The sequence below is a fragment of the Lithobates pipiens genome, unplaced genomic scaffold (genome assembly GCF_037356315.1).
Source record: "Lithobates pipiens isolate NorthernLeopardFrog02 unplaced genomic scaffold, aLitPip1_a1.2 Scaffold_25, whole genome shotgun sequence".
In the NCBI taxonomy this organism is placed as follows: Eukaryota; Metazoa; Chordata; class Amphibia; order Anura; family Ranidae; genus Lithobates; species Lithobates pipiens.
Genome location: NW_027507787.1, coordinates 236,301,772 through 236,317,909, shown reverse-complemented (window position 1 = coordinate 236,317,909; position 16,138 = coordinate 236,301,772). Strand labels below are relative to the sequence as shown.

General features: G+C 42.4%; 1 protein-coding gene across 1 annotated transcript in view; it reads left to right on the top strand.

The window, feature by feature from the left end:
• ARMH3 (armadillo like helical domain containing 3) overlaps nt 1-16,138 on the top strand; it is a gene marked incomplete in the record, with an annotated part of 258,014 nt that overhangs the window by 180,964 nt on the left and 60,912 nt on the right. The window contains 1 exon segment of the mRNA XM_077455686.1: nt 10,126-10,204. Coding sequence (XP_077311812.1) covers nt 10,126-10,204 — 79 coding nt within the window.

Below are 16,138 nucleotides of genomic sequence, written 5' to 3'. Positions count from 1 at the left end.
ACCGCGGCACACCATTCTCATTCTTCACTTGCTTGTTGTGCCGTATTTTATGATGGGATGTGGAGTACGTACTCTTCGGTCCCCCTTCACACTCGGCGGCCGGATTTCCCAATAGGCACTGAAGGCGCCATCATGGTGGAAATGGAAACATCAGATGTTATGGGCTGAATTTTACATTTCAGAAGAGCAGAAAAAAGAGATTAGAGGAGGGGGCGATACTTGGCACATTTTCATCGTCTGACGTGTCACCCAAGTTTTCCTGCTGTAGAGTACACATAGGGGGTAATGCAGGTGATGTCTATGTGCCGGGGGCTGGCACTTATTAGCGTGCAGTAGGCTCAGGGGACATTACACAGCTGTCCAGCCATTGTACCCTGTACACTACAACCAGTGGGAGTAGAAAATGTCCCAGCATCCAGGAGACATAAGAAATGCCCTAGCATTGGTGTCACTGGGAGGCATGGTGCCAGTAGGGGGAATAGTGCCCCATTGCTGGTGTCAGTGGGAGGAATAGTGCCCCACTGTTGGTGTCAGTGGGAGGAATAGTCCCCCACTGTTGGTGTCATTGGAGGAATAGTGCCCTTTCATTTGTGTCAGTGAGAGGAATAGTGCCCCATTGTTGTCAGTGGAAGCAATGGTACCCCATCATTGGTATCAATGGAAAGAATTGTGCCCCATTGTTGGTATGAGTGGGAGAAATTGTGCCCCATCATTGGTGTTAGTGGGAGGAATAGTGTCCCATCATTGGTGTCCGTGGGAGGAATAGTGTCCCATCATTGGTGTCAGTGGGAGGAATAGTGTCCCATCATTGGTGTCAGTGGGAGGAATAGTGTCCCATCATTGGTGTTAGTGGGAGGAATAGTGTCCCATCATTGGTGTCCGTGGGAGGAATAGTGTCCCATCATTGGTGTCAGTGGGAGGAATAGTGTCCCATCATTGGTGTCAGTGGGAGGAATAGTGTCCCATCATTGGTGTCAGTGGGAGGAATAGTGCCCCATCATTGGTATCAGTGGGAGGAATAGTGCCCCATCATTGGTGTCCGTGGGAGGAATAGTGCCCCATAATTGGTGTCCGTGGGAGGAATAGTGCCCCATCATTGGTGTCAGTGGGAGGAATAGTGCCCCATCATTGGTGTCAGTGGGAGGAATAGTGCCCCATCATTGGTGTCAGTGGGAGGAATAGTGCCCCATCTTTGGTGTCAGTGGGAGGAATAGTGCCCCATCTTTGGTGTCCGTGGGAGGAATAGTGCCCCATCATTGGTGTCAGTGGGAGGAATAGTGCCTTCCTAGAGGGACGCCGATCCGTATCAGGTGTATTTTTATTTTATTTTTTTTCTTTCTTATAGCAGGCAGAGGATTTCACACACAATCTGATGGCTGCCACACGATTGCTTCCACACACCCCCAGTACCAGCACCCACGTGTGTGCCCCCGCCATGTATTCCGGGCTCTGCTGGCTCATCTCTGGGCACAGTGGGACAGAAATGGCGGGTGGAGAGTGGGCGTGTCTTGCTGTGACTTGGAAAGCTACATGTATGATATCACTTCCGGGTCACCATGTCACTTTCCCCGGCTAGCATAGCAGGGAGGGGATGTACTGCAGTGCCATCTGCATTGCTATACATTCAGTGAAGCCCCGAGGAGACATTGGGGGGTATTTGGGACTCTGTATGTCTCATCAAAGAGAACCTGTCAGCAAAATATGTTAAGCAAAAAAAAAAAATGTGTTTATGCTTTTCCAAAAAAAAAACAATTATAACCAAACACATAAAATTCCGCCCCCCACATATACGCATGTATGAACGTAATTACACGCGTCAGAACGCCTAGATGTGAAACCGTCGATTGCGATACACCTGATACATATCGCCGCGTATGCCAGAGTGAGAGCGATAATTCTGGCACCAGACCTCCTCCGTAACTCTAAACTATAGGGGGCTTTTGAAGCGTTGCCTATAGAAAATATAGGGAACCGAAGTTTGGTGCCATTTCACGGGCGAATGCAAATTTAAGGTTTGGCATGTTGGATGTCTATTTACTCGGCACAACCTCGTCTTTTATATTTTACAAAAAAATGTGGGTAGTCTATTGTGTTTGTTTGCCCTTAAGGGTCTTAGTCAGGGAGGTGACCAAGAACCCGATGGTCACTCTGACAGAGCTCCAGTGTTTCTCTGTGGAGAGAGAAGAACCTTCCGGAAGAACAACCATCTCTGCAGACCTCCACCAATCAGGCCTGTATTGGTCAGTGGCCAGACGGAAGACACTCCTCAGGAAAAGGCTCATGACAGACCCATCTGGAGTTTGCCAAAAGACACCTGAAGGACTCTTAGACCATCTGAAACAATGGTCTGGTCTGATGAAACAAAGATTGAGCTCTTTGGCCTGAATGGCGTCATGTCTGGAGGATCCAGGCACCGCTCATCACCTGACCAATACCATCCCTACAGTGAAGCATGGTGGTGGCCCCATCTTGCTGTGGGAATGTTTTTTAGCGACAGGAACTGGGAGACTAGTCAGGATTGAGGGAAAGATGAATTGCAGCAATGTACAGAGACATCCTTGATGAAAACCTGCTCCACAGCGCTCTGGACCTCAGACTGGGGAGAAGGTTCATCTTCCAAAAAGACAACGACCCTAAACACACAGCCAAGATAACAAAGGAGTGGCTACAGGACAACTCTGTGAATGTCCTTGAGTGGCCCAGCCAGAGCCCAGACTTGAACCCGATTGAACATCTCTGGAAAGATCTGAAAATGGCTGAGCACCGACCCTCCTCATCCAACCTGATGGAGCTTGAGAGGTCCTGCAAAGAAGAATGGAAGAAACTGCCCAAAAATAGGTGTGCCGAGCTTGTAGCATCATACCCAAGACTTGAGGCTGTAATTGGTGCCAAAGGAGGTTCACTAAAGTATTGAGCAAAGGCTGTGATACTTATGTACATGGGAGGAGCCTGTGATACTTATGTACATGGGAGGAGCCTGTGATACTTATGTACATGGGAGGAGTCTGTGATACTTGTGTACATGGGAGGAGCCTGTGATACTTGTGTACGTGGGAGGAGCCTGTGATACTTGTGTACATGGGAGGAGTCTGTGATACTTATGTACACGGGAGGAGTCTGTAATACTTATGTACATGGGAGGAGCCAGTGATACTTATGTACATGGGAGGAGCCTGTGATACTTGTGTACATGGGAGAAGCCTGTGATACTTGTGTACGTGGGAGGAGCCTGTGATACTTGTGTACATGGGAGGAGTCTGTGATACTTATGTACACGGGAGGAGTCTGTAATACTTATGTACATGGGAGGAGCCAGTGATACTTATGTACATGGGAGGAGCCTGTGATACTTGTGTACATGGGAGAAGCCTGTGATACTTGTGTACGTGGGAGGAGCCTGTGATACTTGTGTACATGGGAGGAGTCTGTGATACTTATGTACACGGGAGGAGTCTGTGATACTTATGTACACGGGAGGAGTCTGTAATACTTATGTACATGGGAGGAGCCAGTGATACTTATGTACATGGGAGGAGCCTGTGATACTTGTGTACACGGGAGGAGCCTGTGATACTTATGTACATGGGAGGAGCCTGTGATGCATATGTACATGGGAGGAGCCAGTGATACTTCTGTACACGGGAGGAGCATGTGATACTTATGTACATGGGAGGAGCCAGTGATACTTATGTACATGGGAGGAGCCAGTGATACTTATGTACATGGGAGGAGTACATGGAATTTTTTTTAATTTTTTTAAATAAATTTGCAAAGATTTCAAACAAACTTCTTTCACGTTGTCATTAGGGGGGATTGTTTTTCAAATTTTGAGGAAAATAATGAATTTCATCCATTTTGGAATAAGGCTGTAACAAAATGTGGAAAAAAGTGAAGCGCTGTGAATACTTTCTGGATGCACTGTATAGGCATCCAGAACGAGTGTCCCCATTGGAAGATTTCCCTTCTATTACTTTTCTGGGGACAACCCAAAATTTGGGATTTATTTGCACTTTCAATGATAATCGGGACAAATGGAAAGGTTGAATTTTCCTAACTGGAACACAGACAACAAAAAAAAAAAAAAAAAACTTACTAGGTGTTCTAAGGCCCCTTTCACACATGCGGATGGTATGTCCGTATTTCATCCATCCGTTTGCGGATGAAATACGGACATACATTCATCCCTATGGGATAGCGGGTGTCTGCGGATGAGCATCCGCAGACACCCGATTTCGTCCCCCTCCGCAACAGTCCGATTCTGCAGACGGAGGAAAATCCTATTTTTCTATCCGTCTGCAGAGCGGATCAGACGAACACGGATACACGGTCCGTGCTCATCCGATCCCCATAGAGGAGAGCGGAGAGCTGACAGGGCGGTCCCTGCACAGTGTGCGTAGACCGCCCTGTCCGCAGCCGGCTCAGCGGGGACAACGGAGTGATCCCCGCTGAGCGAGCGGATCATCACGGGCGGATCATTACTGATCCGCCCCGTGTGAAAGGGGCCTAATTCTTCACCACATCCAAAACTAAAAGAAAAAGTTTTGCCTTTTGGTTAGGCTTTAATTGTAGAGATTGTGTCAGAGGAGGAGGTCCCCGGTGGGACTTTGTGTTTGCCTGTCTGGGACAATAAAGTTACACTTGTGTCTGGATTTTAACGGCATGCCGGCTTTCTATGATTTGGATTTACTTCCCATATACTTGGTGCTTCCATCATAATCATTTCTCATTCTTCCTCTTGCCATACACACGCCAAGTCTCCCTGATTTGCTATTGTAGTCATGTCCCCTAATGAATTGCGTCTCTGCACACTTATTTATTGCTTTATTTAGTTGATTAATTGATTGCGCTGGAGAATTGCGTTGTGTATAGGCAGAGCCCCGTCTTCATTCCACGCGGTTTCATGCATGGCGGCACGCGTAATTGCATTCGCTGGTTATGGAGATATTAGTTATGTCGTTGTCGGCAGGAAAACGATGTTATTACTTATTCATTCAGGGTTTTGTTGTGTGTGAGAGATCAGTGAAGTGATCTGTCACTCTTTACATTCTCTGACACCTTTTTAGAATAAAACGCATCTCCGGTGACACCGGTCTAGGCTAGCAAAAACAGGGACACTGCTTGTAGGTGGTGCAGGTGGTTGTTAGGCAGTTGCTACCAAGGCCAGGACAGGAGGGGCTGGACGCTGTGGTATCATGTGAGGCGGGGGGCAGGAGGGGATTCCCTGGGTGCTATATCATCATGTGAGGCGGAGGGGCAGCTGCCCTGGGTGCTGTGGCAACGTGAGGCGGAGGGCAGGAGGGGCCGGCTGCCCTGGGTGCTGTGGCAACATGTGAGGCGGAGGGCAGGATGGGCGGCTGCCCTGGGTGCTGTGGCAACATGTGAGGCGGAAGGCAGGATGGCCGGCTGCCCTGGGTGCTGTGGCAACATGTGAGGCGGAGGGCAGTATGGGCGGCTGCCCTGGGTTCTGTGGCAACATGTGAGGCAGAAGGCAGGATGGGTGGCTGCCCTGGGTGCTGTGGCAACATGTGAGGCGGGGGGCAGTAGGGGCGTCTGCCCTGGGTGCTGTGGTATCATGTGAGGCGGGGGGGGGCGTCCTCCACAGGGAGGTTGACATTGGATTTGTGGGGGGGGGGGGGCGGCAGGGGAGTAAGAATTGCTGTAGTGGGGCAGTAACTCATCCCTTGCCAGACAGCTCAGTAGAAGATGTCAGTCAGATGAGAAGAGCAGTTCTGGGCCTTATTAACACTTGCAGTCGGTAGTTGGTAAAAATGTGCGATTTGAGCTGTATTTTTACCACCTCCAGCTGCTTCCCCTTAAAATGTCACTAAACCCACTCCATAAAACACTCTCAATAAATGGTGTATTCCATGCTGTTCATACTTGCTCATTCACTATGAGATTCTTTTTCTGTATTCTGCAAAAACCTAATTGATCCTGCTGCTCTCTATTTCCTCCTTCTGTCCATGTCCCCAATGCAATTCGTCAATTTTGCAGACCAGTGTTGTCAGCTCTGCAGTTTTCAGTGAGTTTCTATGCTGAGCATTTCCTCCCTATCACATCTGAGCAGCCCCATGTGACTATACAGTCACCCATGTGGGTGTATACACCATGGCAGCCCACTCCCTCCTCCTACATGCCCACTAACCAGCTAAACACAATGGGGGTGGGATATTACATGTAGATTAATTAAGGCTTCTCCTCCCTCCTATTTTAAGACACAGCCTGTGACTGTCAGACATTCACCCACAACTTGTTATTGTCAAAAAAGAATACAACCTTGGTTCTATATATATATATATATATATATATATATATATATATATATATACAGTTGTGCTCATAAGTTTACATACCCTGGCAGAAGTTATGATTTCTTGGCCATTTCTCATAGAATATGAATGATAACATAAAAGCTTTTCTTTCTCTCATGGTTTGTGTTTGGCTGAAGCCATTTATTATCAATCAACTGTGTTTACTCTTTTTAAATCATAATGGCAACAGAAGCTACCCAAATGACCCTGATCAAAAGTTTACATACCCCGGTTCTTAATACCGTGTATTGCCCCCTTTAACATCAATGACAGCTTGAAGACTTTTGTGGTATTTGTGGATGAGGCTCTTTATCTTTTCAGATGGTGAAGCTGCCCATTCCTCTTGGCACAAAGCCTCCAGTTCCTGGAAATTCTTGGGCTGTCTTGCACGAACGGCACGTTTGAGATCTCCCCGGAGTGGCTCAATGATATTGGAGGTCAGGAGACTGAGATGGCCACTCCGGAAACCTTCACTTTATTCTGCTGTAGCCAATGACGGGTGGACTTGGCCTTGTGTTTTGGATCATTGTCATGTTGGAATGACCAAGTACGTCCCAAGCGCAGCTTCCCAGCTGATGAATGCAAATGTTCCTCCAGTATTGTTTGATAACAACATACTGCATTCATCTTGTCATCAATTTTTACCAAATTTCCTGTGTAGCTCACACATCCCAAAAAACATCAGCGATCCACCTCCGTGTTTCACAGTAGGGATGGTGGACCTTTCATCATAGGTCTTGTTGTCTCCTCTCCAAATGTAGTGTTTATGGTTGTGGCCAAAAAGCTCAATTTTGGTCTCATCACTCCAAATGACTTTGTGGCAGAAGGTTTGAGGCTCGTCTCTGTGCTGTTTGGCGTATTGTAAGTGGGATACTTTGTGGCATTTGCGTAGTAATGGCTTTCTTCTGGCGACTCGACCATGCAGCCCATCTTTCTTCTAGTGCCTCCTTATTGTGTATCTTGAAACAGCCACACCACATGTTTTCAGAGAGTCCTGTATTTCACCTGAAGTTATTTGTGGGTTTTTCTTTGTATCCAAAACAATTTTCCTGTAGTAGGTCTACTGTAGTAGTTGGTCTACCTGACCGTGGTTTGGTTTCAACAGAACCCTTCATTTTCCACTTCTTGATTAGAGTTTGAACACTGCTGATTGGGATTCTCAATTCCTTGGATATCTTTTTATATCCCTTTCCTGTTTTATATATCGTATTTATCGGCGTATAACACGCACCCCAAGTTTAGGAGGGAATTTTGTGGAAAAAACTTTTAGGAGGGAAATTTAAGGAAAAAAAACTTACATTTAAATGCCCATCAATGCAGCCTTATCAGTGTCCATCCGAAGCCTCGTCAGCGTCATTTGCAGCCTTGTCATGCAGCCTGTCCTCATTGCAGCCTTGTCATGCAGCCTGTCCATCATTCCAGCCTTGTCATGCAGACTGTCCTCATTGCAGCCTTGTCATGCAGCCTGTCCATCATTCCAGCCTTGTCATGCAGCCTGTCCTCATTGCAGCCTTGTCATGCAGCCTGTCCATCATTCCAGCCTTGTCATGCAGCCTGTCCTCATTGCAGCCTTGTCATGCAGCCTGTCTGCATAGCAGCCTTGTCATGCAGCCTGTCTGCATAGCAGCCTTGTCATGCAGCCTGTCCTCATTGCAGCCTTGTCATGCAGCCTGTCCTCATTGCAGCCTTGTCATGCAGCCTGTCCTCATTGCAGCCTTGTCATGCAGCCTGTCCTCATTGCAGCCTTGTCATGCAGCCTGTCCTCATTGCAGCCTTGTCATGCATCCTGTCCTCATTGCAGCCTTGTCATGCAGCCTGTCCTCATTGCAGCCTTGTCATGCAGCCTGTCCTCATTGCAGCCTTGTCATGCAGCCTGTCCTCATTGCAGCCTTGTCATGCAGCCTGTCCTCATTGCAGCCTTGTCATGCAGCCTGTCCTCATTGCAGCCTTGTCATGCAGCCTGTCCTCATTGCAGCCTTGTCATGCAGCCTGTCCTCATTGCAGCCTTGTCATGAAGCCTGTCCTCATTGCAGCCTCGTCATTGCAGCCTGTCGTCATTGCAGCCTTGACATGCAGCTTGTCCGTCTTAGTGCATTGTCCGCTTATGTTTTTAAAAATGGCGCCACCGAGATGTCCCGTGTATCTCGGCGGCACCTGGAAGTTCTTGGCGGCTTTCGGCCGCTCTCGGACCTTCTCGGCGGCTTTCAGCCGCTCTCGGACCTTCTCGGCGACTTTCGGCCGCTCTCGGACCTCGGCAGCTTTCGCCCGCTCTCGGAAGGTCCGAGAGCGGCCGAAAGCCGCCGAGAAGGTCCGAGAGCGGCCGCAAGCCGCCGAGAAGGTCTGAGAGCGCCCGAAAGCCGCCGAGAAGGTCCGAGAGTGGCCGAAAGCCGCGAGAAGGGCTGTGTGCGGAAATCGCGGATTATAGTATAACACGCACCCGCGATTTTCCCCTGATTTTAAGGGGAAAAAAGTGCGTGTTATACGCCGATAAATACGGTAGTTCAACTACCTTTTTCATGCAGGTCCTTTGACAATTCTTTTGCTTTCCCCATGACTCAGAATCCAGAAACGTCAGTGCAGCACTGGATGAAAGATGCAAGGGTCTGTCAGGAGTCCAGAAACTCATTGACCTTTTATACACACACACCAATTACAAAATAACATATCTCAGGTGAGGATGGTTACCTTTAATAGCAATTCAAGCCCCTTTGTGTCAACTTGTGTGCATGTTATCAGTCCAAAAATCACCGGGTTATGTAAACTTGATCAGGGTCATTTGGGTCGTTTCTGTTTCCGTTACGATTTAAAAAGAGTAAACACAGTTGATTTATAATAAATGGTTTCAGCCAAACACTAACCATGAGTGAAAGACATGGACGAGCGAGTTTGGGGTGGAGGAGCTTAAGTGGCCTGTACATCCATGTCTTTATGGGCCTTGCTTTGTACACTGGTGGGCAGTCATGTTGGCACAGGAAGGGGCCGTCCTCAAACTGTTCCCACAAAGTTGGGAGCATGAAATTGTCCAAAATGTCTTGGTATGCTGACGCCTTAAACGTTCCCTTCACTGCAACTAAGCGGCCAAGCCCAACCCCTGAAAAACAACCCCCATACCATAATCCCCCCTCCACCGAATGATTTGGACCAGAGCAGGGCTGTATGAAAGAGATGCTCTCAGCTCAGAGCCCTGTGGCCAACAACTCCGCTGGGACCCCACGACAGTGGCAGAACGCAAGGGCCCAATCGCAAGTGTGACCTTTGCGACCCTGGTAGTTTGCCACTGTGTTTGGTATAAAAATAGATGTTTACGTTTTTAAAAGTATATTAACAAATAAATAAAGCTCACCCAAAAACACTTCATTTTATAATGTATGACTGTAAGAAAACGTGTATTTTTCTTTTCTTAAAGTCTGGTTGCTTTAGTGAAATGTGGTTTATTTTTATTTTTTCCTTTTAAATCACTGAAATCCTTAACCAGGTTTAATGCCACTCAGGTCTCTCAGAGATTGGCGCTGCCCTTTTCGGGCTCTAGACGCGGCATGCGGTGAGATTACACGTTTTAATTTTGTCTGGGTCGCTCCCGTGCCGGCACCCCTGCCTCCCCCCCCCTCCCCTCGCTGCTCTCTCCCTGGATACGGCCAATTATTTTTTGAACTTCGATCGGAAACCTCCGGGGGCATACAGCCATATATACTTACCAATGTTTCTCCCGCAAGTATCAGAAACAGCGCGGAGAAGCGGTCCCCGCTAATCTCACGCCGAGAAGATAGACTTGCGTATTAATACAAATCGCTGTGTTTCTCTCTTTCTTTTCCAGGGCCATTATAAACCACTTTAATCCTAAGATCGAATCCTACGCCGCCGTGAATCACATCTCGCAATTATCCGAGGAGCAGGTAAGGCAAAAAAAAATTATAATAAAAAGAAATTTGGAAATCATTTTTTTTTTTTTTTTATTCTTTTTGTTTGCTCAATTTCAGGCATATATTTTAATATGATTTCCAGTAATTATAATTAAAAAAAAATGCGTAAATACTTTTTTTTTTCTTTTTTGTTGAATTTCAGGCATATATTTTAATATAATTTCTAGAAAAGCTTTTAGTGGCAGCGCTAGTTGGCTGCGATCCCTGTGGGTATTGACAAAGATAAAAGCGCGCTCAGATATTTATGAAGATTTTTGCCTTTGTTTGCTACAGTGATCACAGAACTCGGTTGGCATGTCTGTCGGTATTAAAGCTGCTTATACTTTGCCTTCCCCCGGTTCCACCTCTCCTTCCTAATCAACGTGCTAATAACATTTTTAGACATGTTTCTGTTTTATTACACACCTTGCTTAGACAATAAAGTTAATAAATAAAAATAAATAAAAATAAATAAAAGAAAATGAGAAGAAAGGGAAAAAAAAAAAAAAGGGGAAAAAGAAAAAAATATGGCAGACTGGATGAACTACTCAGTCTTTTTCTGTTACTTTTCTTTGTTTTTATTTTATTTTAGAGCAAGTGACATCACCGGGTCTCTGTGTTTCTGTACGTAATGCAAGCAGATCGTGACTGGTGGGAGGAGCCGGCAGGGTGCTGTACATAGCTTCCCCAAAAAAAAAAATCACAGCACCCTCCCTCAGTTCTCCTCTTGATTACTGTAGTTATTATTAGTCGTATTTGTAATTATTATTATTTTTAATTTTTATAATTTGTAAATAATAATATTATTATTATTTACAAATCCTAATCCAATTACAAATAATAATAGTAGTAATATTAATAACTATAAATAATAAAATATTCTATAATATAATTCTACATTAATATATTCTATATATTATTATTACTATATTAAGAATATTATATTTCTAATTGCTTTTATTATTTGTAACTTATTATTATTATTATTATTATTAATAATTACAAATAATATAATATTATCTTAATACATTAATAATTATTAGTAGTATATTAAGAATATTATATTTGTAATTGCTTTTATTATTTGTAACTTATTATTAATAATAATTACAAATATAATATAATCTTAATACAGTAATACATTATTATTATTATTACTATATTAAGAATATTATATTTGTAATTGATTTTATTATTTGCAACTTATTATTATTTAATAATTACAAATAATATAATATAATCTTAATACAGTAATAATAAATTATTATTATTACTATATTAAGAATATTATATTTGTAATTGCTTTTATTATTTGTAACTTATTATTATTAATAATTACAAATATAATATAATCTTAATACAGTAATAATTATTATTATTACTATATTAAGAATATTATCTTTGTAATTGCTTTTATTATTTGTAACTTATTATTAATAATAATTACAAATAATATAATATAATCTTAATACAGTAATAATAAATTATTATTATTATTATTACTATATTAAGAATATTATATTTGTAATTGCTTTTATTATTTGTAACTTATTATTATTTAATAATTACAAATAATATAATATAATCTTAATACAGTAATAATAAATTATTATTATTACTATATTAAGAATATTATATTTGTAATTGCTTTTATTATTTGTAACTTATTATTATTAATAATTACAAATATAATATAATCTTAATACAGTAATAATTATTATTATTACTATATTAAGAATATTATCTTTGTAATTGCTTTTATTATTTGTAACTTATTATTAATAATAATTACAAATAATATAATATAATCTTAATACAGTAATAATAAATTATTATTATTATTATTATTATTACTATATTAAGAATATTATATTTGTAATTGCTTTTATTATTTGTAACTTATTATTATTTAATAATTACAAATAATATAATATAATCTTAATACTGTAATAATAAATTATTATTATTACTATATTAAGAATATTATATTTGTAATTGCTTTTATTATTTGTAACTTATTATTTAATAATTACAAATAATATAATCTTAATACAGTAATAATAAATTATTATTACTATATTAAGAATATTATATTTGTAATTGCTTTTATTATTTGCAACTTATTATTATTTAATAATTACAAATAATATAATATAATCTTAATACAGTAATAATAAACTAATATTATTACTATATTAAGAATATTATATTTGTAATTGCTTTTATTATTTGTAACTAATTATTAATAATAATTACAAATAATATAATATCTTAATACAGTAATAATAAATTATTATTATTATTACTATATTAAGAATATTATATTTGTAATTGCTTTTATTATTTGTAACTTATTATTTAATAATTACAAATAATATCTTAATACAGTAATAATAAATTAATATTATTACTATATTAAGAATATTATATTTGTAATTGGTTTTTATTATTTGTAACTTATTATTAATAATAATTACAAATGATATAATCTTAATACAGTAATAATAAATTATTATTATTACTATATTAAGAATATTATATTTGTAATTGCTTTTATTTAACTTATTATTATTAATTATTACAAATAATATAATATAATCTTAATACAGTAATAATAAATTATTAATATTATTACTATATTAAGAATATTATATTTGTAATTGCTTTTATTATTTGTAACTATTATTAATAATAACAAATTGCAAATAATATAATCTTAATACAGTAATAATAAATTATTATTATTTTTATACAGGATTTATATAGCGCCGACAGTTTACACAGCGCATTACAATTTGAGGGTAGACAGTACAACCACAATACACTTTAATACAGTAGGAATTAGAGGGCCCGGCTCGTTAGAGTTTACCATCACTAAGGGGGAAGGATCAAGAGATACAAAAGGTAATAACTGTGGGGGATGGGCTGATGGAGAAAAAAAATGTACAGTTGTTAGGTGGGGGCCGGATAGGCTCCTCTGAAGAGATGAGTTTTCATGGATCATCTGAAAGTGGACAAAGTAGGAGATAGACAGATTGGGCTAGGGAGTTCCGGAGATTGGGAGAGGCTCGGGAAAAGTCCTGGAGGCAAGCATGGGAGGAGGTGACGGAACTAGAGAGGTGGAGGTGTTGGGAGGAACAAAGAACGATTTGGTTAGTGATGTAGCTGGGGGGCCGAGTTATGGACGGCTTTGTAAGTTATTGTTAGTATTTTGAATTTAATTTGTTGGGCGCGGGATTGGCAGAGAGTGTTGGAGGCCACCAAGTGGAGGCCAGTGGAGGAATTGGCAGAGTGGAGCAGCAGACACCGAGCGATTGGTAAGGTGGATGAGTCTGGCAGGAGCATTCGTGATAGGCTGAAGTGGGGATAGCCTATGTAAAGGTCAGCCAATGAGGAAGGAGTTGCAGTAGTCGAGGCGAGAGATGACCAGGGAGTGGATCAGAAGCTTTGTGGTGTCATTGGTTAGGAAGGGACGTATTTTGGAGGTTGAGGCGGCAAGGTTTGGGCAGTTTTTGGATGTGGGGGCCGAAAGAAGAGTTCTCAGTCCAGGATTACACCTAGAACCTTGGCATGGGGGACGGGTTGGGGGACGGGTTGGGGGACGGGTTGATAGTCGAGCCGTTGATTTTGAAAGGGAAATCAGAGGAAGGGGCACGCGGGAGAGGAAAGTTCATGAGCTCAGTTTTGGATAGGTTAAGTTTGCGTAAGTGATGTGTGATATCCAGGCTGATATGTCTGTTAGTAAGTTGGTGATGCGTGTGGAGACTGATGGAGGAGAGCTGCGGGGGGGGGGGGTAGAGAGATAGATTTGGGTGTCATCCACATAGAAATGGTATTGAAAGCCATGGGAGGCAATCAACTGACCCAGGGAGGGGGTGTAGATTGAGAAAGGGAGAGGTCCAAGAACAGAACTTTTGGGGACCCCGACAGACAAAGGAAGAGGAGAGAAGGAAGTAGAGTTGTAAGTGATGCTGAAGGTGCGGTGGGATAGATAGGATGAGAGCCAGCGAAGAGTTCAGTCATGAAGTCCAAAGGAGAGGAGTTTTTTTTTCTTGAGGAGGGGGTGGTCCACTGTGTCAAAGGCAGCAGAGAGGTCCAGAAGCGGGAGTACAGAATAGTGTCCATTGGTTTTTATCCGTTAGTAGGTCGTTTGTGTGAGTTTAAGGAGCGCAGTTTCCACAGAGCGTTAAGGGGATCAAGAATAATGTTCTTAGCCAGATGGTCGGTTGGTTGTTGACCAGTCATTTAACCACTTGGCGCCCACACTACGTCTATTGACGTCATGGGCTTTCGGTGGCTATATCTGAATGATGCCTGAGGCCACAGACATCATTCAGATATTGACGTTTTCAGCCGGTGATTCCCTGCACCATAAGAACGATCATAGCGGCTGTTCCGCCGTTTGATCGTTCTTACGGGCGGCGGGAGGGGACGCCCTCCCGCCGCCCTCCGGTGCTTGTACCGACTCACCGCTTCCATCGGTGACTCGGTCACAGGATCCGCCGGCCCCCGCAAGTTACCATAGAGATTTCCGGCAGACCAGATCGTCCCGGGAGTCTCTATGATCGTTCGGAGGCCGGGCGCGATGTTATGACGTCACGCCCGGCCTCTGTATTCAAATTAACGGCGCCGATTTGGCTTTGTTTTTTATTCTTCCCAGCCTAGAGGTGAGATACGGGGTCTTATTGACCCCATATCTCACTGTAAATATGTCCGATCATGCCATATTCCTATTACAAGGGATGTTTACATTCCTTGTAATAGGAATAAAAGTCATCAATTTTTTTTTTTTTTTTTTAAGTGTTAAACTAAAAAAATAAAAATAAAATTAACAATAAAAAAAATAAAAAAATAAAAAGTAAAGCGCCCCTGTCCCCGTGAGCTCGTACACAGAAGCGAACGCATACGTAAGTCCCGCCCACATATGAAAACGGTGTTCAAACCACACATGTGAGGTATCGCCGCGAACATTAGAGTGAGAGCAATAATTCTAGCTCTAGACCTCCTCTATAACCCAAAACATGTAACCAGTAAAAAAATTTAAAGCGTCGCCTATGGGGATTTTTAAATACCAAAGTTTGGCGCCATTCCACGAGCGCGTGCAATTTTGAAGCGTGACATGTTGGGTATCTATTTACTCGGCATATCCTCCTCTTTCACATTATGCAAAAAAATTGGGCTAACTTTTTTTTTTTTTTTTAACCATGAAACTGTTTTTTTTTTTTCTGAAAAAAGTGTTCGAAAAATTGCAACGACCGCCATTGTATTCTCTAGGGTCTTTGCTAAAAAAACATATATAATGTTTGGGGGTTCTATGTAATTTTCTAGCAAAAAAAATAGGAATTTTACATGTAGGAGAGAAATGTCAGAATTGGCCTGGGCGCGAAGTGGTTAAGGAGTTTGGGGGAGAAGAGGAGTAAGGAGATGGGGCTTGGTTTGTTAAGATTAGTGAGGTCCAGTGAGGACTTTTTAAGCATGGGGGTGACTAGTTTTAGAGCAGTGGTCATCAACCCTGTCCTCAGGGCCCACTAACAGGCCAGGTTTGCAAGATAACTGAAATACCTCACAGGTGATATCATTTGCTGCTCAGTGATTGCTGTATTCTAGTCTGCATCTCCCCAAGGTAATACATAAAACCTGGCCTGTTAGTGGGCCCTGAGGACCTGAGCACCCCCAGATCAGTTTGCATATCACAGTGCGATCTGCAAACTCGGACAGGAATCGGATCGCATGGTGTGAACACCCATGCGATCCGATTCTGCTGCGGACCAAAAAAAGGGTCCTGTGCGAGTTTGGTGCGGGTGCGATGCGAATTCAGCCATACTATCTGTATGGCTGAACTCGCATCTCACAGAGATCGGATGTGATTTGCACTGCAGTGCGGTGCGAATCACATCCTGTTCTCGTAGCCGCAGCAGTGTGAACCCA